The 22,523-nt window shown below is 50.8% G+C and overlaps 1 protein-coding gene across 2 annotated transcripts in view; it reads left to right on the top strand.

The window, feature by feature from the left end:
- The window catches only part of LHFPL4 (LHFPL tetraspan subfamily member 4), a 61,078-nt gene that overhangs the window by 27,042 nt on the left and 11,513 nt on the right, over positions 1 to 22,523 (top strand). For both annotated transcript variants that reach the window (XM_077324840.1, XM_077324839.1), the window contains exon 2: positions 22,204 to 22,440. In XM_077324840.1, coding sequence (XP_077180955.1) covers positions 22,204 to 22,440 — 237 coding nt within the window. The remainder of the gene's footprint in view (positions 1 to 22,203; positions 22,441 to 22,523) is intronic.

Here is a 22,523-nt window from a genome sequence, read left to right as displayed (position 1 = left end):
CAATTATTGTTATGAAGAGGGGGGAACCCACCAATGCTTATTGTTATTTTATTAATTTAATTTCTGTGCTGCCTCTCCTTGTCAGCTAGCCCATGGTGGCTTACAACCACCATCAAATAAAACATAAGGTAGAATATCTAAATCATAACATTAAAATCCCCTGACCAGCCTCAGCCCACCCCCTTACCAAGCTGCCAATTTTCTGCCATATGTGCCCATGGAGATTGAACTAAGACAGGGCGCTAAAGGGACTAGAGGAGGGGCCAGATCTTCCCTATCCTGGCCTTAACCCAACGCCTGGTGGAAGCCCTGTGACGCTAAAGAAGATCCGCCAGTTCTCCTGGGAGCTCATTCCACCCGGCAGGTGGCCCTGGCCCTGGTCGAGGCCAGGTGAACCTCACGGGGGTTGCCAAGTCCTTTTGGGGTACACTTGGATCAGAACAGAATCACATTTGCTATACACCTGTTCATCTAGAGGGCACTAGAAATGCTCAAGCATTACTCTGGGCTGGAGAAGAGAAAGACCATCTCAGTCCCTAAACCTCAGTGGAAGGGGAGAAACGTATTCAAAATCTAAAAAGGAAACAGGTGTGGTGTGTGTCAGACTACCCATTGTCAAGCAAAAAATATGTATGTTTAAAGGATTTGTACCCAAGTCCTTAAGAGCCTCTTGTGGCGCAGAGTGGTAAGGCAGCTGTCTGAAAGCTTTGCCCATGAGGCTGGGAGTTCAATCCCAGCAGCCGGCTCAAGGTTGACTCAGCCTTCCATCCTTCCGAGGTCGGTAAAATGAGTACCCAGCTTGCTGGGGGGTAAACGGTAATGACTGGGGAAGGCACTGGCAAACCACCCTGTATTGAGTCTGCCATGAAAACGCTGGAGGGCGTCACCCCAAGGGTCAGACATGACTCGGTGCTTGCACAGGGGATACCTTTACCTTTACCTTTTTTACCCAAGTCCTTAATGAAGGGCCATTCCTGGCCTCCAACACGTTGGATCTACCATGGCTCTCCAGATGCTCATGGGCCACAGTTGAACATGCTGGGAGGGATTCAGGGTAGCTGTAGTCTGTGGATATCAGGAGAGGCACAATTCGGCTACCCCTCTATTGCCCTATGGAATAAATCTGTGTCCCTTCAAAACAAACCAACAACTGAGGCTACTTGTGTCTACCTGCCTCTCCTTCCCTGTTGTTGCTCTTCCCCGGAGCTTTCTTTCTACAAAGCAGGCAGGTTTAGGGTCAAGTCCTAACGCTATCCATGGGATCGACTTCCTGCTAGGGTGCCTAGCAGAACGACTCAGGTCTGACAATCGGCCAAGCCCCCCTCCCCCCAGCCACTGCCTGGCCCTGCCCCTCCCAAGGCTCACACGGCAGCCTGGCCCGCCTCCGAGGCTGTCAGAGTTCCCCCTCCTGGTTCCCCTGGGATGTTGGGTGGCTGCCCGGCTTTGCCAGGTGCCTCTGCCTCTCCTGTGTCGTCGCAGCCCTGCCAGAGCTGTGCAGCTGCTTCTCGTCTCTGGCACCACGCTGCGAGTCTCCGAGCGCACACAGGGTGTCCTAGACGCTCCAAATTAGCAAAATGCACCTTCCGCCACGGGGATTGGCGTCTCGTCGCCAAGAACCTCCCCGGCCTTAATTTGCTGAGATGCGGCTCCTATTGTTTGCGCCTGTCTTAAGTGCTCGGTTCCCTCCTATTAATTTATTTTGCCAAGCAGGATGAGAAAAGCCAGAAAGAGAGAGACAGGGAGGGAGGGGGAGAGAGAGGGAGGGAGGGAGGGGGAGAGGGAGGGAGGGATAGATGCTCTTCTCTTTGCCAAGGGGATTCTGAGGAGGTGGCAGCAAAAGGGTGGGGAAAGCAGAAGCAGCCAAGAGATTCCTCGCAAGACGCCTGAGGGACAAGCTGCATCCCCTGCCCATGGAGACTGGTGCAGGAAAGGAGGTCTGCTCCACCCTTGAGGGCTTCCCAGGCCTCCTCTGACGTCAAAGCCTCTCTGAGATAGCTGTGGGCTATCCCTGCTGCTAGGGCAGGGGGAAGCGTGTAAGATTTCAGAAGGGAGAAGGCAGAAATCCCTGCCGCGCTTATGTATTTATGGAGAGCAATTCAGTGCCCAGCTCCCCGGAGAACTTGCACTAGGTGGCTCGCAAGCATAAAAGACAGCAAAAGCATAAAACGGTGTCAAATTATTACCACTGGCAAACTTTATTTGTTTGTTTGTTTGTTTATTTATTTATTTATTTATTTATTTATTTATTTATTTTAGATTAGAAGAGAGTTGGGTTTTATCCCCCGCTTTTTCACTGCAGCTTGCAATCACCTTCCCTTCCTCTCCCCACAACAGACCCCCCCTGTGAGAGAGCTCTGACCGGACTGCTGTGTGAGAACAGCTCGAACAGGACTGTGACTAGCCCAAGGTCATCCAGCTGCATGTGGAAGGCCCCACAGCAGAAAACATTTGGCAGCCTAGCCTCCTCAGAAGAATCTTCAAGCCAGAAGCGGATCATCAAAACAATCACAAAAGATCCAAGCCTTTATGTAAGAGCTTGGATCAAAAGATCAAAAGAGTAGGGTAGGCACCAGGTGAGCCTCAAGGGATAGGATATTCCAAGTCAAGGTGCCTCCACTGAAAAGGTCCTGGTTTTGGTCCCTGATGCTTTTGTTGGTGTTAAAAAACACAAGGGCTGGTACTTACCTGTCAAGTTTGAAGTGCTGCCTTGCTCCCAGGGGAATGCTCAGATCATCAGTGGAAGAAAAATAAACCATAAAAGGCCATTGGCCTGACAGTATGATGTCACTTCTGGTAACAACCCAGAAGTGACATTAGTCCTCTCTAGGAATTACTGGAACTCCTTGGAAGTGACATCATGCCTCCATGTCCCCAGCTCCCTCCCATTGGTGGAAGGTACATCTGGTCACACTCCTAGCTATCCATAGGCTCCTCCTTACCCCCTGCAGTCCAAGATTGCTTCCTTTTCCAGCATCTCTTTTCCTGCCAGGATCAGCCAGGGACAGAGCTTGGCCCTGTCATCCCTAAGTCATGACCACTGCTAATGTCAGTGGATACAAGAGAGATGCTGTATCCAGCCGATCTACCACTTTCTCCGTTGCCAGATATGGCTGAGCCAGGTTAGATCAACAGAGGTCCATCCCTGGTGGCCTCTGGAAGAAGAACAAAAATAGCTGCTTTTTGTACCCTCCTTTTCCCTTTCCAAATGAGTTCCAAAGTAGTTTACAATCAGTATTCCCTTCCTCTCCCCACAACAAATATCCTGTGAGATAAGGGGGGCAAAGAGAGCTCTGAGAGAGCTGCTCTGCAACAAGAGCTCTGAGAGAACTGTGACTGGCCCAAGGTCACCCAGCTGGCTGCATGTGGAGGAGCGGGGGATCCAACTCGGCTCTCCAGATTAGAGTCTGCCATTCTTAATCACCGCACCTGACCTCCTGGTCTATCTGCCAGTCAAACCAATGCCAGTACACTGCACCAACGCATGCTGGCATGAAAATGGTTCGGCTGCCTACCATGCGTCTCACCTCTGCAGCCGTTCCTATGTGTGCATAATGCGCTTGCAGGAACAAACATTGCTTGGCACAGAAGACTTCACCAGTAGCAGCACAGATGGTCTGGCAGAAAGAGGTTAAAATGTAGGGAGATTGCAGAGAGCATCTTGCAGAGAAAAATAAGAATGCCAAAATCTCACCAGAATGTACAGCTTCCAGTTGCACAACTCTAGCCAGATTAGTCAAAATGGACATCGGAATGTGGTAGTGTTAAGATTGGCATGGTTGACCCACATTTTGGTTTTTTTTAAAGATAATTCTGACTGTTGGTGTTGTGTAGCTCGACCTTCCAGATGAAGTGTAGTGGTTAGGAGTGTAGACTTCTAATCTGGCCAGCCGGGTTTGATTCCCTGCTCCTTCCACAAGTGCCAGGGCTGATAACACCATGGGGGGGCCTGACCCAGATAGCCCAGGCAAGCCGGATCCCGTCAGATCTCAGAAGCTAAGCAGGGCTGACTCTGGCTAGTATTGGGATGGGAGACCTCCGAGTTCCTCGAAGGGATACTGGGGATCATAGTGCAGAGTCAGGCAATGGAAACCTTGCTTGGCTGCCAGACTGTCCTTCGATCTGGCTACACTCTAAATCAGGGGTAGTCAAACTGCGGCCCTGCAGATGTCCATGGACTACAATTCCCAGGAGCCCCTGCCAGCAAATGCTGGCAGGGGCTCCTGGGAATTGTAGTCAATGGACATCTGCAGGGCCGCAGTTTGACTACCCCTGCTCCAAATGATGAATAAGAACACCGTGGGGGTGGGGTGGGGTTTATGGCCTTGGCTTTGATCAAATCATCTGAACAGGGGATTCTCAGCAGCTGTGATTTGTTTGGAAAGATCTGATCAAACGAACTCTACCACCACCCCCTTCAGAGAGGGAATTCAAAGCTGCCCATTCAGGCAGGATATAGATGTTTGCACCGAGGGGGGCGAGGGGAGGTACGCCAGCCCTGCCTGGCCTCTGGGAAGAGCAGGCTGCTGGCTCAGTTCCACAATCTTTAATCTGCCCTGCAACACACACACTCACACACCTCTGGTTTTCTGAATTCCAGAAAGTGGAGAGGAAGGAACGGTGTAGGCACTAAGGCCATCCTGGCGTCCGTGGGTCCCCAGGCAGCTGCCTGACCTTCTGTAGGAATGCCATCCTCCAGGAGGGACCTGGAGATTCCCCCGGCCATACAGCTCCTCTCCAGACTGCGGAGATCAGTTCCATGGGAGGAAAGGGCTGCGTTGGAGGGTGGACTCTGTGGCCTTGGCCCCCCACGAGGTCCCTGTCCTCCCCAGGCTCCATCTCCAGTGCTCCAGGAGTTCTCCCACCTGGACCTGGCACCCCTGTGCCCTGGATGTCTGGAGAGCAGAGGAGGAAGGAGGGAAGGATACCTGGCAGGGAGGCTGGGGAAGTGGCCCTGCTGCGTGCATGCCGTTGCCATGGAGAGCGGGATTAAGAGGCATCTCGCCTGAAGAGACGGTGGTGTCTTTCCAGTGACCCAAACTCTGCTGCTTTCTCCTCCCCCTGGGCATCTGCATGGCCAGCTCACGTTTTGCAGGATTGGAGTGGGGGGAAGAAGAGAGGACCCCTCCCCCCAAAAAATTCTAGGTTCAGCTCTTTCTCGTCCCAGACGTAGATTTGCTGTTTGTTTCCCTGGCCAGTGGGCAGCACATGTGAGACGCATCTGCCTGTGCACACGAACACTCAACCCCTCCCCCACCCCTCCCATGTTCCAAACACCAGCGTCAGTCTACCTTTTCCGGAAGGGTTTTAGGATTCACAAGGCCTGTAGCTCCGGAGCCAGTTTAAGGATTCAGGGGGCTCTAGCAGAGTACGATTGCAGCGGAAACAGCCAGAGTGGGGGTGGAAGGGCCTCCAACAGTGGAAAGAGCTGTCCCTCTGAGGGCCCTTAAAGAGGCGAACAGAGGGGAGGAGACAGGCTACAGCACTGGTCCACGGCAGGCACCTCATGGGGCAGCTGGAAGCCCTTACTACATGTGCTACGTGGATAAACTGGCTCTGTTGTGCCTTGAGGTCTCGTGAATTAAATTCTCTCTTATTTGCTAGTTCTTTCCCATTAGGAGTCATTACATGGACCTTCCCCCAGTCCTGCTTGCTACCTCTCCGACCTCAGGCTGAGGACAGAGGGGATTTGAGGGTAGATGCCACCCTTCCCTCCAAATAAGAACATGGGCCAGGGAAGGTCCGCCCGGTTTCCACTGGACCAGTTCCTTTCCTTTGGCTATTCGGTTTCTCCACCTGAGGACAAAGCCCATCTCTGTCCCTCGAGGGGGACTGCTTTGGGAGACAAAGGCCTAGCAAACCGATGGAAACAGAATGAGTCAATGCAAAATAACCCGGCTTTGCCCAGGAAAGGGGCTCCTGTGGCTACAGCTCAAGGGGCCGTGGCCTGCCGGAAGCCTATTTATCCGAAAGGAATCTTTTCCTTCCCCGTCATTGGAAGCACTGGAAGGCAGGCGGCACAGGATCGGCCTGTCTCATCAGGCCCCAGAAGCTGGGATGGGCGGCCACCAAACAAGGCTCTGCAGAGGAAGCCAATGGCTGCCACATCTGCTCAGTTGTGACTTGATGGCTCATGCACACACACATAATTAGGTGTCCAGGATTGCAGCCAGGTTGCCTGGTCCTGTATATACAATCGCAGGTTTACAGTCCCAGGCTATGTTTACTCAGAAGTCAGCCTGGGTGGCTTTCAATGGGAATGCTGTCTGAAGCTGTCTGCCCATGAGGTTGGGAGTTCGATCCCAGCAGCCAGCTCAAGGTTGACTCAGCCTTCCATCCTTCCGAGGTCGGTAAAATGCTGGCAGGGGCTCATGGGAATTGTAGTCCATGAACATCTGGAGGACCACAGGTTGACTACCCCTGCTCTAGCACACCTTCTCACTGCTTGTGGCACGGCACACAATGCTCTGCTGGATTTCCTACCAGTCAAGGTGTCACTGACCTTGAACTCAGATGGCTTTCACAAGATTATTATTCATTTATCGTGCAGGATGTGTGTGATGTAGCCAGGAGCTCCTAAGATTGTCTGGCTGCATTTGGAGTCTCTTTGCCACTACCTGCTCCCGTGTCACAACTCGGGTATTCCTTGGAAGTCACCCACACTGTGTCAGAAATCTGGAGGTGCCCTCAGGCTCAGAAAGAAAAAGAGAAGAAGAAGAGTTGGTTCTTGTAGGCCGCTTTTCTCTACCCAAAGGAGTCTCAAAGCGGCTTACAGTCACCTTCCCTCTCCTCTCCCCACAACAGACACCCTGTGAGGTGGGTGAGGCTGAGAGAGCCCTGATATCACTGCTTGGTCAGAACAGTTTTATCAGTGCCGTGGCGAGCCCAAGGTCACCCAGCTGGCTGCATGTGGGGGAGCGCAGAATCGAACCCGGCATGCCAGATTAGAAGTCCGCACTCCTAACCACTACACCAACCTGGCTTAGGTCCCCTGATCAAGTGTATTGTTCTGCCTGCCCTTCCTCCATTAATTCAGGACACCTGACATTCTTCTCTGCTCCTCCTCCATCTCCTGCCGAACAACCCTGTGAGGTCCGTTCGGCTAAGACTGACGGGGCCCAAGTCACCCGGCAAGCTATTATGGCAGAGCGGGGATTTGATCCTAGTCTGGTATTCTGGCCATGACACCACACTGGATCTCGAGCATCATCTACCACGCCATACAATGAGAATATCATTCAGCTCGGCCCACTGCTCGGAGCCAGAATCTTCCAGGCAGCACAACAATCCAGGGGTAGTCAAACTGCGGCCCTCCAGATGTCCATGGACTACAATTCCCAGGAGCCCCTGCCAGCGAATGCTGGCAGGGGCTCCTGGGAATTGTAGTCCATGGACATCTGGAGGGCCGCAGTTTGACTACCCCTGCCTTAATCCCTTTATGGCACAGACGTGCGTCAAAGAACCTCAGCAGTAGAGAACACGGGCCAATTAGCTGTTTGAAGCAAAGACAAGTTTGTTGAAATTACCTGAGGTGTTGCAAGCCTCTCTCCAAGAGTCCCCTTACTCCGCTGTTTGGGGGAAGGCACAGGAGAGCAGCACCGAGCTCTTAGAGCCAGCGTGATGTAGTTAAAGAGCAGCGGCCTCTGATCTGGAGAACCGGGTTTGATTCCCCACTGCTCCACAGGCAGCCAGCTGGGTGACCGTTGGGCCAGTCACAGTTCTCCTAGGGCTGTTTTCACAAAGCAGTTATCTCAGAGCTCTCTCAGCCTCACTTACTTCACAGGGTGTCTGTTGTGGGGAAAGAAAGCAAAGGTAGTTGCAAACCACTTTGTGACTCTTTTGGGTGGTGAAAAGTGGTGCATAAAATCCAACTCTTCTTCTTAGAGTTACCTCAGCCCCACGTACCTCACAGGGTGTCTGTTGTGGGGAGATGGAGGGTAGGTGAGAACCAGCTTGGTATAGTAATTAGGAGTGCGGACTTCTAATCTGGCGAGCTGAGTCTGATTCCGCGCTCCCCCACATGCAGCCAGCCGGGTGAACTTGGGCTCGACACAGCACTGATAAAGCTGTTCTGACAGAGCAGGAATATCTCGGCTCTCTCAGCTGCACCTCCCTCACAGGATGTCTGTTGTGGGGAGAGGAAAGGGAAGGTGACTGTAAGCCGCTTTGAGACTCATTTGGATAGAGAAAAGTGGAATATAAGAACCAACTCTTCTTCTTCAGTAATCTCAGGGCTCTCTCAGCCTCACCTCCCTCACAGGGTGTCTGTTGTGGGGAGAGGAAAGGGAAGGTGACTGTAAGCCGCTTTGAGACTCATTTGGATAGAGAAAAGTGGAATATAAGAACCAACTCTTCTTCTTCAGTAATCTCAGGGCTCTCTCAGCCTCACCTCCCTCACAGGGTGTCTGTTGTGGGGAGAGGAAAGGGAAGGCGACTGTAAGCCGCTTTGAGACTCTTTCGGGTATAGAAAAGTGGCATACAAGAACCAACTCTTCTTCTTCTAGGTGATTGTAAGCCTTCAGCTAGTGAAAAGTGGGGTGTGAAAACAACAGCCCTTGAGATTACACTGTGCATCTGTTAGTCTTTTGAGTAGCACTTTAACGTCACCACAATTGTTCTCTCAGCTGTCTTCACCACAGATATGCCAGAATTAATTTTGCCCTACTACAAACAATGGCAAGGGAAGGTGGACCGGGGGGGGGGGGGCTCAGGCCCAGAGGTGCCACCTTAGGCCAAGGTGAGATTCTGGCCAGGGGGGGTCGTGGCTCAGAGACTCTGCTGTGGGGAAGAAAGGGGTATTTGAAAGAGGGAAACGTGGGAGAAATCCTGAATGTCATGCCTGCCATCTCTCTCTGTGTGTGGCTAACCATTCTAAACATTCTTGAGCCCCGAGGGCCCCACCTGCCTCAGGGATGCCTCAACCTTGGTGCCATGGGCAATTTGAATGTAAATGAGATTTTTGTAACTCCAGGAGCAGAGCTTAATCTTTAGACAGTCCAATGAGGGGAAGGGTTGTGTGTGTGTATCTGTGTGTGTGCGAGAGTAAGGTGACCAGATTTTAACATTGGTAAAGCGGGACACCATTGACCGGGGAGGGGGGGTTCTTGATTAAAAATTTGGTCTATATGGAGCAAAAAGTTTCATAGAACGCATAGAACGCAAAAATAGTATTGTAATATAGATATAGATATAGATATAGATATAGATATAGATATAGATATAGATATAGATATAGATATAGATATAGATATAGATATAGATATAGATATAGATTTCAACATAAGTAAAATTTGCCAGGTGCCCCCAGATGCCCCTCCAAAAGTGGGACAATCTGGTCACCTTATGCAAGAGAGAGAGACAGAGAGACAGAGAGAGACAGAGAGACAGAGAGAGACAGAGACACAGACACAGAGAGAGACAGAGACACAGACACAGAGAGAGACAGAGACACAGACACAGAGAGAGACAGAGACACAGAGAGAGACAGAGACACAGAGAGAGACAGAGACACAGAGAGAGACAGAGACAGAGACACAGAGAGAGACAGAGACAGAGACACAGAGAGAGACAGAGACACAGAGAGAGACAGAGACACAGAGAGACAGAGAGAGACAGAGACACAGAGACACAGAGAGAGACAGAGACACAGACAGAGACAGAGACAGAGACACAGAGAGAGACAGAGACAGAGACACAGAGAGAGACAGAGACACAGAGAGAGACAGAGACACAGAGAGACAGAGAGAGACAGAGACACAGAGAGAGACAGAGACACAGAGAGACAGAGAGAGACAGAGACACAGACACAGAGAGAGACAGAGACACAGACACAGAGAGAGACAGAGACACAGAGAGAGACAGAGACACAGAGACACAGAGAGAGACAGAGACACAGAGAGAGACAGAGACAGAGACACAGAGAGAGACAGAGACACAGACACAGAGAGAGACAGAGACACAGAGAGAGACAGAGACACAGAGACACAGAGAGAGACAGAGACACAGAGAGAGACAGAGACAGAGACACAGAGAGAGACAGAGACACAGACACAGAGAGAGACAGAGACAGAGACACAGAGAGAGACAGAGACACAGAGAGAGACAGAGACACAGAGAGAGCATGCTGGCTAGCTATGCCTTCCATATGCAGCCATCCTCACAGGTGAGGAGGGGGCTTCAGCACCCTGTGGCACAATAGGCTTGTTTGTCTATGAAAGGGGCAGCAGGGGGGCTCCTTCAGCTGCGCATTCTGCCTTGAGAGGAAGGAGGGGCATTGGCTCCTGGAGAGAGAAGCACCTGTGGTGCATGTAGAAGAGCTCAGATTCACTTCCTGGCATTTCAAGTAGCAGGGCTGGGACAGGCACCTCCCTGAGGCCCTAGAGATTTCCTGCCAGCCAGGACAGACAACAAACACAGAGGAGTTAATGGTCTGCTTTGGCAGGAAAATGCCTCTCCCCATCCTTCCACGCCTTGGAGGACGGCACCTGCTTTGCATGCGGAAAGTGCCGGGTTCAGTTCTTGTCATCTCCACTGAAGGATCTCAGGCGGCAGGAGCCGGGGAAGCTCTTTTGACTGCTGGTCCAAGGCAGCACTGATCTCAATGGACCAAGGGTTTGATCCAGGATGATGCGGCTTCTCCTGTTTTTCTAAGAGGAAGCCGTACAGGCATCTGGAGTTTCCCCTGTGAAATGGATGGGATGAGGCTTTGGCCACAGGCCTGAGCAAAGTTATGGAAAAGGAAATGCCTGTAGGCCTATTCCCTTTTTGTTAACCTTTTTCCTGGACTCCTGTTTCGGTGGAGATTTTTCTCCTTTTTGTGCCAAGCAAAGTTATGCCTTCAAAGAACCTTTGTGTATGGGGGGGGGGGGGAGATTTGGGAACTCTCTGAGGGACAGCTTAATTGGGGGGGGGGTGGTGGGAAGGCCACACCATGGCTTCCTTAAGGCCCAACTTGGTTGCAAGGAGCGTGTTCACCAGTCCCGTTTTCTTTTAGAAAAACAGTCTCCCGTGTGCATGGCTATTGTACATTATTTCTACAGCCTCCCTAAGATTTCTCAAGTGCAGTGTGGCCCAGAGGCCGCGGCTCTGGGGTAGAGCATCTGCTTGGCGTGCAGAAGGCCCAAGGTTCAACCCCTGACGCCTCCAGTTCAAAGGACCATGTATTAGGTGACGTGAAAGATTGCTGCCTGAGAGCTGCTGAGAGAGACCCTGGAGAGCTGCTGCAAGACTGAGTTGACAACACTGACCTTGATGGGCCAGGGGTCTAGTTCAGGATCAGGTCGCTTGATGGGTTCATACCAAAACAGAATACAGGACAACCCCTGCCTGTAGGCACAGCAGGTCCTCTTGCTAAGGGTCTACACAGGAGGGAAAAGAGCTTGTCATTTTACAACCTGAATATGTTTAGAATTATTTACACACTTGGATCCAACCCAAATCCTTCAGGCTGGCTAGTGATCTGTGGCAATTGGGCCGGCCTCCCTGGCTATCCGTGAATTCTTGTTCACCCACCATGCTCATGGAGGGAGGTGCCTCAGGCAGACAGATGATGCCCCCCTCTGCCTTTCCTAGGCTTGCTGCTGCCCCCTGCAACCTGCAGCAAGGACAGGGGACAGTTCCACATCCCTTTCTGTGATGCGTTCACATGCACCTAAATGTCATTTGTTGCTGCAGGGAACTGAGGAAGTATTTTTCGGGACACCGTGCTGGCTACAGCCAGTCATGGGCGTACGGCCTTCATTTTTTTCCTTCCTTCAACCACCCCCCCCCCCCCCCGCTGTGAACTGAGCTTGAGAAAACACTGAGAACAGAGGGAGCTGCGGAGCGATGCACACTGGGAAAAATAACTCTCCTTATCCTGGCTGGCACTGTGTTGGCTTCTAAATTGGCGACTGCCAATCAGACGAGAGGGGGAAAAAGAGAGCATCTTTCTAGTCCTTTGTGCTGTGCGCTTTGCAAACTGCTCAGGGTGCTGATTCATCAGGAAGTCAATGCTGAAGGTGTGCATGGGGGGGGGGGACATCACATCTCCTTGGGATAAGTCACAGGATCTGTCAAATTAGACCTGTGTCAGGACTAGCCAAAGTTCACTGTGCACAAGGTGAGCTTTTTAAGGACACAGGAACTTTCCTCGGGCTGCATGAGCATCTGTCTCTGATGAGAGATGGGGCCTTTTTGGCACTGGCTCCAACCTGGTGGAATCAGTTGCCAACTGAGATCGGGGCCGAGACGGAACTACTCAAGTTCCAAAGGGCCTGCGAAGCAAGTAAATAAAATCACAAGGGCCTGTCTCCTTCCCTCTCTGGAACACAATCCCACCGCTGGACACATGGAGGAGGGAAATGGAGCATTGTGGTGTTTTTGTTTGTTGCATTTTGAATTTGAAATATTGTAAACCATCCCGAGAGAAAGCACCATTGGGGAGACAGCCTAGAAGAGATGGGCCTTCTGTGTTTGCGGCCCAGGAGTAGGCAGGCCGGAGGAGGCCGAGGGCTTCTGCCCTGGAAGACGCTTCAATTTTCACATACGCTTAGCTGGCTTATGTGTGTCCGTAAAGTGCCTTTGTTCTCACTCAAAGTTAAAACGACTAAATTGAGGCTATCATGCTTGGGTCACATTAGGAGAAGACAAGAGCCCCTGGAAAAGACAACAGTGCTCACGAAAAGGCCTCAGGCCGGTCCCAACGTGAGGTGGATTGTGAAGGAAGCCACAGCCCTCAGGTTACAGCATGCAATGGACCAAATGCATTTCTACCCCAAGGGGCTCTCCTCCTCAGTGGTCAATTTGTTTTGTGAAATGCACTCCTACAAAAAATCAAAGCGCCTGCTGGGTGTCAAAGAAAAATCTGTTAGGTGCCGCTCCAACTAGTCTTTCTAATACAAAAATATCTGATTTGGAGCCCACCCTCTAAAATATGTACTTCCAGAGGGCACCACTCTCTGCTTCTGCCCAGCTCTCCAGTGCATTCTCACGTGTGTCAGAAAGAAAGCTTTGTCCTTAAAAGCTTTATGCTTAAAAGTGAAAAGCCTCAGAAAAGACCCAATCCAAGTAGAATCTAGCCATGCAAAGAGACGAGGGACCCTTCTCAACTGCTGATAAACAGGCAAGGTAAGATGAGGACAACATCTACTTAAGAAAAGTACAGATGGAGACACAATAAGTTATCATCATCGCCAACCAAATTCAATAGGGCAGTCCAGCAACCATATAAAGGTTCAGCTCAGGTTGGCCAACAGGCCCAGAGGGGGGATAACAGCCTTGTCCCTTTAATAGAGGCCTGATGGATAGAAATGGGCAGTTGAAACTTTTCATGGTATGGAGGTACCTGGGTGAATAACATCCTATTAAACCTCTATTAGAGAGAAAGAGGTTTTCCCCCAGGCTAGCTGGCAAGCCCCTAGATGCAAGCAAACTAATTAACATCTGTAAAGGGAGGATCATGCTGAGAAATTAGTCTCTACAGGAGTGAGAAAACCAAGGTCCTTATTCATCCCCGGTGGGGAGAAATGTTATGAATTCCAATTCAGCACTGTAAAGCTGGATTGTCCCTTTGGAATTCCTCTGTAGGAGAATGCACACCTTTAGATCAGCTTCAGTATATCCTGGAAGATTAGATGTCTCCCCGCCTCCCCCCCCCCCCAGCACCTTTGGAAGATTGTCATGCTGAATGTCAGATTTGTGTCCAGTTTTTCTTTTATGTAGAAACTGTTCCATATATCCACTGTAGGGAGCTGAAGGCTATTGTAGACATGGGATGGCACCTCGCACATTCAAGGATGAGCAAGTGGATGAACCCCAGAGGGTATGGGTGATGTTATTAGGCCCTTTTGGGGACCTAACAAGACGACAAAGATGTTGAGTTTGGGGACACACCACTCAGACACACTGGCTGCGTCATTTCAGCAAGGTTGTCTAAGGGAGGGCAGTAACAATGGCCTCAATTGAACAATGGCTCACCTCAGAAGCCCAAGAAAGCCCTAGAATCTGCAGAAAGCAACATGAGTTTTAAGAGCTGTGTTTTTAAGAGCTGAGTGCCAGGCAGAAATTCAGCAGAGGATCTGCTTTAGCTCTCTGTATCTCCAATCCTGCCCTCCTTGAAATTTGGCCTGGAACTCTTCCAGGAGGGGGAAGGTGATACCCCCTACAAGCATATCATGTTTGAGGATACAGGCACTGTTTACTTTTGCTGCACATTTCTGGCTAGATGGAATAGCTGTGGTCGTGGAGTTTCTGCAAATCCCAGACCATTCCCAGGGTGGTGCCTAGGGCTGGTCCAGGTTTCTTATGCAAAAAGGATCTAGGAGTCTTAGTAGACCACACATTGAACATGAGTCAGCAGTGTGACTCGGTGGCTAAACAGGCAAATGGGATTTGGGGCTGTATCAAAAGAAATCCTGTCTAAGCATCTGGAAGAATTTCCTGACGGTTAGAGCGGTTTCTCAGTGGAGCAGGCTTCCTCGGGAGGTGGTGGGTTCTCCATCTTTGGAGATTTTTAAACAGTGTGGATAGCCATCTGATGGAGAGGCTGATTCTGTGAAGGTTAAGGGGGTGGCAGGTTACAGTGGGTGAGTGATAGGGTTGTGAGTCTCCTGCACAGTGCAGGGGGTTGGACTAGAACAGGGGTAGTCAATCTGTGGTACTCCAGATATCCATGGACTACTATTCCCATGAGCCCCTGCCAGCATTTGCTCATGGGAATTGTAGTCCATGAACATCTGGAGGACCACAGGTTGACTACCCCTGGACTAGATGACCCAGGAGGTCCCTTCCAACTATGTCCTGTTGTGATATAGCCTGAAACCAGAGGCTTGAATCCGAGTCGGGGGGGGGGGGGGTTGCTTAAAGAGGCTCTCTGGATAAACCCTGTGATTGATATTATAGCTCAGCTGAGCTGCACATAATAAGATTATGGGATGAACCCCAGCCGTTCCCAGCAAGATCAGCACCTGCAAGGAGGTGGCAGAGAGAATAGCAGAGGCTGAATTTGCGGCTGAGGTTTTGACATAGACAGGTGGGGGCCTGGTTTACTCTGGAGAGGAGTCCCGGGGCCTACAGAGACAGTGAAGTATGCCTGCTTACAGGCCTAGGAGGTCTTCCTCATTTGTAAAATGTAACCAATAGAATCTTAGTTTTGGAAGGGGCCGTACTGTGCAGGAGCAGCCTAAAGCAGCCATGTTAGGTAGCTGTCCAGCCGCCGCTTAAAGTGAGGGGGAGCTCACCACCTCCTTAGGCAGTCGGCTCCACTCCTGAACTACTCTGACTATGAACATATTTTGCCGGTATCTCTAGCCGGTATCATTCTACATATAGTTTAAAGCCATTACTATCCTTTGCTGCTCTCTTCCAAATGACAACCTTTCAGATTCTTAAAGAAGGCAATCCTGTTCCCTCTCAACCTCCTCTTCTCCAGGCTGAACATTCCCAAGTCCCTCACAGGCTCTCCTCATAGGGCTTGGTCCCCAGGCCTTGGGATATCCTCTTTGCTCTCCTCTGCACCCTCTCAATTTTGTCCACTTCCTTTTTGAAATGAAGCCTTCAAAACTACACAGAGTACTCCAAATGCAGCCTGACCAATGTGGTCTACAGCAGGACTATGAGAGCTTGCAATTTTGATGTGATGCCTCTGTTGATCCAACTCAACAATCCGTAACAGAAGAGAATTTGGTGGAGAAACCGATGAAGGTGGTTTACCTTGACCTCATTTCATCCAGTATTGTCCACTTTGTTCCACAATGGCTTTCCGGAGTGTCATGGAAAGCAAGTTCTTCCCTAACACATGCTGCTGGAGAGGTTTTTGATTGGACCTGGGCTCTGCGGATCATCCCAGTTTGCCTGTAGAACTCCATAAGGTGCACCCTTCTGATTTCAATACATGCATTTTTGTACATTTGCAATTGTGGCTCTTGTTCGGCTTGGATATCAAGTTAATTTTTTGTGCATTAATTCCTTAGGAAAGCATTAACAAGATATAAGGTTTATTATAGTTGCAATATCCTTTTGTTGTAAGGAAATCGGGGGAGGGGGGGGTTGTCAGCTCCGGGTTGGAAAATACCTGGAGATTTTTGAGGGTGGGGCAGGAAAGGGACTACAGTGGGCTATAACACCATAGCGTCCACCTTGCAATGTGGCATTTTCTGATTTCTGTTGCCTGGAGATCAGTGGTGATAACACGAGACCTCCAGCCACTGCCTGGAGGTTGGCAACCTAGATCCAGGAAGCATGCATGGGTCTCCAAGACCCTGAGCCTTCTTGGATCTTGTCAGTTTTCCAGATCTTGAAGAGGCTGGTTTCCACTCCTTATTCCACCCCCCTTTTGCCCATCCCAAGTTCTGGGAAGCATATTTGGTTCTCATTTTGTCGATCTACAACCTACATAGCCAGGTAGTCCCCTGAGGAACCCTCAGCTTTCTCTGAGGATGACCCGCTCCAGTGCTTTCTAGATCATAACGAACAGCCAGGTGACAATGAGAAGCAGCAATATCTACACTGTACATTTATATCAGTGTTATCCTCGTTTAAATGTTGCATCTTCCCCCACATGATCTTGGGAACTGTGGTTTAGAGATGATGCACTAAATCCTGCTAATGATTTCTGCCCACCCCCGCACAAAACTACAATTCCCAGGGGCTCCCTGGGGAGAAGAAATGACTGTAAATGAAGACAGTCTAGTTAGAATCGACAGCTTTTCAGGGCCAGGCAACATTACATGAGTGGTCCATGATCAAATCTGCTGGTGGAAGAGACACGGAGTCCAGGAGTAGCTGAAAGACCAACAAGATTTGCCAAGGCGTAAGCTTCTGGGAGTCAAAGCTTACTTGGTCAGATACCCACAAAGTCACTCGCACTGTAGAGTTGCCAGCCTCCAGGTGGGGCCTGGAGATCTCCTGGAATGGTTCTCCAGACTGCAGAGATGAGTTCCCCTGGAGGGGGCTGCTGTAGAGGGAGGAATCAAAGGCCTTATACCTTGCTGAGGACCCTCCGCCAACCCTGCTCTCCCCAGGCTCCCCACCCCTCAAAAAATCTTCAGGTATTTCCCAATCAGACCTAGCATCCCTACCCACAAGAGCTTATATCCTGGGAAACCGTGTTGGTTTTAAAGGCGGAATTGAATTAAGAATTTTTCTGCTGCTAACATGAGCTCCCCCTCACTGGCAGTCTTCAAGCAAAGGTTGGATACACACTTTTCTTGGATGCTTTAGGATGCTCTGGGCTGATCCTGCGTTGAGCAGGGGGTTGGACTAGATGGCCTGTATGGCCCCTTCCAACTCTATAATTCTATGATTCTATGATTCTATGACTGCCCGCCTGAAAAAATAAATCCTGCTTCTTTCCTTAAGATGAACAAAATAGCCATTCCGAGATGGGGGGGGGGGAGTGGAAATCTTCTGTGTTAATCTTTCCTTCCCTCAGTGCTTTCTCCTTATCTAACTCCTCATCCAGTCATCTGGCTAAAAGGGGGTACCCAAAAGAATAATACACACACACACACAAACCAGTTGCAGGACTTGGCTCCTTTTTAATGGCAAGGAAAATGTGGCAGGCCAGCCTTCCCGAGAGAAACCTGGGATTGTAAATTGCCCCCTACTGGGCAATGATGGTATTTACTCAGGCAGGAAGGACCTCAGGTGTTTGTGTGGCTAACAGGCCTGCCAATCCACCTGCCCTCTGGGACGGCTGAACCGTGCCCAGCTGAGGAGTCCAAGTAATCAGAGGCATTCATTTGGGTGGCACCCAAGCCCTGACACAATAAAGGAGATGGAGGGCAGGACACCTTTTTGCTCCCAGCACTGCCATGAGGGGTCCAAAACGGATGAGGCTACCGCAGATCCGTGACTAGATTTTCCTCAGACGAGTTTAAAGAGTCAGACAGTTTTTAAAGGAGGCCTGGGAGGAAGAGGTGTCTGTGGGACGGGGGAGGGGAGCATCTCCCTTTCATAGACTGTTATTCTTTAAGGGGAAACGGTGGGTGAACAATAGGTGGCCATCTCTCTCTCCTTTTTTCTTACTTTAAAAGCTTTAACAACACAGTGGTTTTGCCGAGCACAACCACCTGAGGATGGAAGGGTTAAATCTCCTGCCTCCTCTGCACATGGCAGCTGAAAGGGCTCTTTAAATGCCTGGCGTCTTTATGATCTCCATCCCCTCTTCACCTGACAGTGTAGCGAACGCCTCCCTCTCTCAGCCTCTGCTGATGTTCTTGGGCCAGATTTCAGATTGGGAGCCCCTCAGGGCAGGGACATTTTTAAGCCTCTGTTGAGCAGCGCATGCTACAGGGATGGACTCGTATTTTATTTATTTGTTTATTTAGTTGTTTATTTGATTTACAGACTGCCCTCTCTGGTCAGACAGGGCGGTGTCCAACAATTAGCCCTATAAATCAGCCTGAGGTGTAACAATCATTAAACTGTACTGGCTACCCTTATTTATCATGCTAATTTATATAGCAAACGTGAGTGTGCCGCCTCTCCAGAGACCTGCCCACGGTGGCTGTGTGTCCCCCACACCTCCTCCCTCCGTTGCCCCTGCTCAACGGGAATATTTCGACGCCATACTCCCGCGAGGCAAGGCCGCCTCTTTTCCCTTGCCTGTGAAACTTTGCCAGGCATGCCGGCGGCATAATAATTTGAGGGAGGAAGCTACTCCCCCTCCTCTGAGTCCGTATCTCAGGTAAGCCACTGGGCTCAGAAGGGAAACAGAGCCCTTCATCTGCGGTTCTTGTTTGTGGCAAACAAGCAAGCTAACAAAACCCACAGAAGGTTTGAGGAGCGGATAGCTGAAGTGAAGGAGGGGAGAGGATAGCGAGGACACGCTGGCGTCTTTTGCCTCCCCTGCCTTCCCGCTATCCTCCGGAGCGGCAGAGATTGCGAGAGAGATTCTCCTCCCCTCCCCAGCATCTGCTGCAAGGTAAGAATAGCTGGATGTGACTCACAGGCCTGTCTGGTTCTAATGAAGGTGCGGGTAGTTCGCCTTCTTCTTCCTTCCCCGTTCAGAGCAGGCAGGGCTCCCACAGCCAAAGGTGTATGTTGGGAGCGGAAGAGACCAAAGGACCTCCACATCTCAGAACTCCCCATTCAGTAATAAGCAGCCAGGCACCAAAGCCAGGTGGATACCTTTAATCAAGACCGGCCATCACCTGCCAATTTGGGAATGTCTGCCTGGCCTCATGAGGGAGTGAATCTTGGTAGGCCTCCGCATGATGTTTCTCTTTCTGTTTGTGGGAGCGTAGCTGAAACCTTCTTTTAAACATCAAAGAGTTGCCTCAAGACCTCCTGGGCTCCTTCCCCCGCAGTCAGCTGCTCAACTCATGCTGCTTTCCGCACACAAGGAGGTTTGGGGAGGGAGAAGCTGTTGCCTCGCTGGAGACCAGCAGGAACCTGCTTGCAGGAGCCTGGCTGCGCTCGCCAGCCGTCTCAAAATAAAACAAGGATCCGATCGCACCTTCAGGACTAACCACGCTGGTTTCGGGGATGAGCTTTCGTGGGTCACAGCCCGCTTTGCCAGAGGGATCGCTGGTGGGGGGTGCAAGCAGGGGTCCCACAAGGACTTGAGGGGCATCTCATTTTCCTCTCCCTTTCCTGAAACCCCCCCTAGCCTTTCCTCCTTTCCTGCTTCCTCTTTTCCTTCCCTTCCACCAGCCAACTTACCTTCACCCCCAGCCCCTGCTCTTCCTCTTCAGCATTCCTTTATTCCCTCTTCCTGGTGGCCAGTTTTTACCTGGGAGAACTATGGCCCAGTTGCCTAGTACCAGCTGCTGGGCCCAGTGGTGCAGTGCAGCACTCTAGAGCAGGGGTAGTCAAACTGCGGCCCTCCAGATGTCCATGGACCACAATTCCCAGGAGCCCCCTGCCAGCATTCGCTGGCAGGGGGCTCCTGGGAATTGTAGTCCATGGACATCTGGAGGGCCGCAGTTTGACTACCCCTGCTCTAGACCCAGCGGCCAGGTGGGGAATCTACAGGGACTAACAGGGGGCCCTTCACTCTCCTCTGTATCTCCCCCCCACACACACACACACAATTTTTCCTCTTCCCCTCCTCTTAGCAATGCTCTTATCCTCCCCTTTTCCTGCTTCCTTCCTTTCTTCCTTCTTACCCACCAGCTAACCTCCCTTTTAGCTTCCCTCCATCTTCAGCTGGATTTATTGACCTTTCTCTCCGAATGGGAAGCAAGTCAGCTTACGTTTGTCTTGTCTGTTCGGGGCTCCAGCTTTCAGATCTAAATAGCCACAGATGCGACCACACTGAGAATTAGATATATAGATACACACACACACACACACACTTTCCAGCAGCAGAGATCTAGACCTGCTTGGGGGAAGTCTATTAAGGTCACAACAAACTCGACCTCCCCCTCCCCAATCGTAGGAGTTCTGCTAAACGCAACGTGTGTGAAGCTATAGGAGGTTGTGCTTCAAGACTCTTTAAATATAGCCCCAGAGAAGATCCATTGGAGGGCTCTGGGGCTTGGATCCTGTTCTTGACCAGCGGGGCTAGGTGTGCATCTTGGTCCATAGCATGAGCCAAACACTTGTCTCTCATTAAACAACTGGAAAGTTTGAGTCCATGGCACCCTTAAGACCAGCAAAATTTGGTTCTGGTATGAGGTTTAGTGTGCGTTCATGCGGCTTCAGACACATTGAAATGGATACTGGTGGTGTAGCTCGTGAGGTAGCAACCTGAATCTTCTTGGGTTTCCGGTTCTCACTCCTGTTATGTAAGTCGACTGACTGCTATGGCAGGGTGGCATGCACAGTCAGTGAAGCAGCCAAGGGACTGGTGAAGCTTCCTCATACTGTCTCAGGCCTCTGGCTCGGTGTTGTCTCCTCAGATTGGCAGCAGTTCTCTAATTTCTCAGGTATGTAAAGAGCCTTCCCAGGATCCTTTAAGTGGAGAGGTTGAGTGTGGGATCTTCAGCATGCCTAGAAGGTGTTGTGCTATAGAGCCACAGTCCCTGCTGTCCCTGAACCAAAAGGCAACTTAGAATCATAAAACCATAGAGTTGGAAGGTATCATAGAGGCCATCTAGTCCAACCCTCCCCCTCAATGTAGGATCAGCCTAAAGCGTCCATGATATCTGTCCAGCTGCAGCTTGAAGACTACCAGTGAGGGGGAGCTCACCGCCTCCTTAGACAGCCCATTCCACTGCTGAACTACTCTGTGATTTTTCCCCCTGATAGCCAGCTAGCACCATTCTACACGTCATTTACCCATTACTGCAGTTCCTGTCCACTGCTGCCAACAGGAACCTTTCCCTGCCCACCTCCAAGTGACAACCTTTCAAATAAAGAGAGCAATCCCGTCCCCTCTCCACCTCCTCTTCTCCAGGCTGGACATTCCCAAGTCCCTCAGCCTTTCCACACAGGGCTTGGTCCCCTTGGCTCCAGATCATCCTGGTCCCTCTCCTCTGCACCCTCTCAATTTTGTCCACGTCCCTTTTGAAGTGAGGCCTCCAGAACTGCACACAGTACTCCAGGTGTGGTCTGACCAGTGCCGTATACAATGGGACTATGACATCTTGTGATTTTGATGTGATGCCCCTGTTGATACAGCCCAAAATGGCATTTGCCTTCCTTACCGCCACATCACACCCTCTGCTCCTATTTCACTTACAGTCCCCAAGTCCCCTAAGATAGCGTTCAGAAGTGTATCTCCCACGCAGTATGCAAGCTTCTCGTTTGGGGCAAGAGGTTTGCGACCTGGAATGCTTATAAAGTTATTGGCTCTCCCGTGACTCCTGGAACAAACGTACATCTGCAAATGCACATTAACTTCCATCATTGTGTTGTTTTTGTGTAATTGTGTATACACTTTACTGAACTATTCATCCATTTTGAATTAAGTGAGTTCTAACCTGGCGTGTTTAGATTTGCCATTACATCACTGCTAAATCACTTTAAACAGCATTTCTTGCATAGATCAATGAAGCAAAAGTCCAGTAGCATACTGGACATCATTGCTCCAGAGGGGTAGCAGTGTTAGGCTGTTATAGCAAAATTACAATGTTTATTCCGTCATTGGGTTTAAGCCCCCAGGTTGGTGTGTCATTGTAGCTACGGGCTTTGGATTTCACCTCTAGCAAAACAGGCACAGCTCTGCTAAACCCTTTGCCAGCCTCATGGCCCTCCTGCGTGGCTGCCCCCCTGCTCAGCCAGGCCCACGGCTAATCACCCCTCCTGCCTCCCCCCTCCCCGCTCTGTTTGTCTCCCCAGCTCTCTGCCTGGTGCTGGGCTGCATGATCTTCCCCGATGGCTGGGATTCAGAGAAGGTCAGGGACATGTGCGGGGAGAAGACGGGGAAGTACTCGCTGGGCGACTGCTCCGTGCGCTGGGCTTACATCCTGGCCATCATCGGCATCTTGAACGCCCTCATCCTCTCCTTTCTGGCCTTCGTCTTGGGCAACCGGCAGAACGACCTGCTTCTCGAGGAGCTGAAAACAGAGAACAAAGGTGAGTGCCACCCCTTCCCTCCTCCCTTTGGCTCCCACCGGCCCCCTCCCACTGTCGTGAGCCACGAAACGGCTCCTGGAGAG

Source organism: Paroedura picta, chromosome 3 (genome assembly GCF_049243985.1).
Source record: "Paroedura picta isolate Pp20150507F chromosome 3, Ppicta_v3.0, whole genome shotgun sequence".
NCBI lineage: Eukaryota > Metazoa > Chordata > Lepidosauria > Squamata > Gekkonidae > Paroedura > Paroedura picta.
This window is presented reverse-complemented; position numbering and strand designations above follow the sequence as displayed.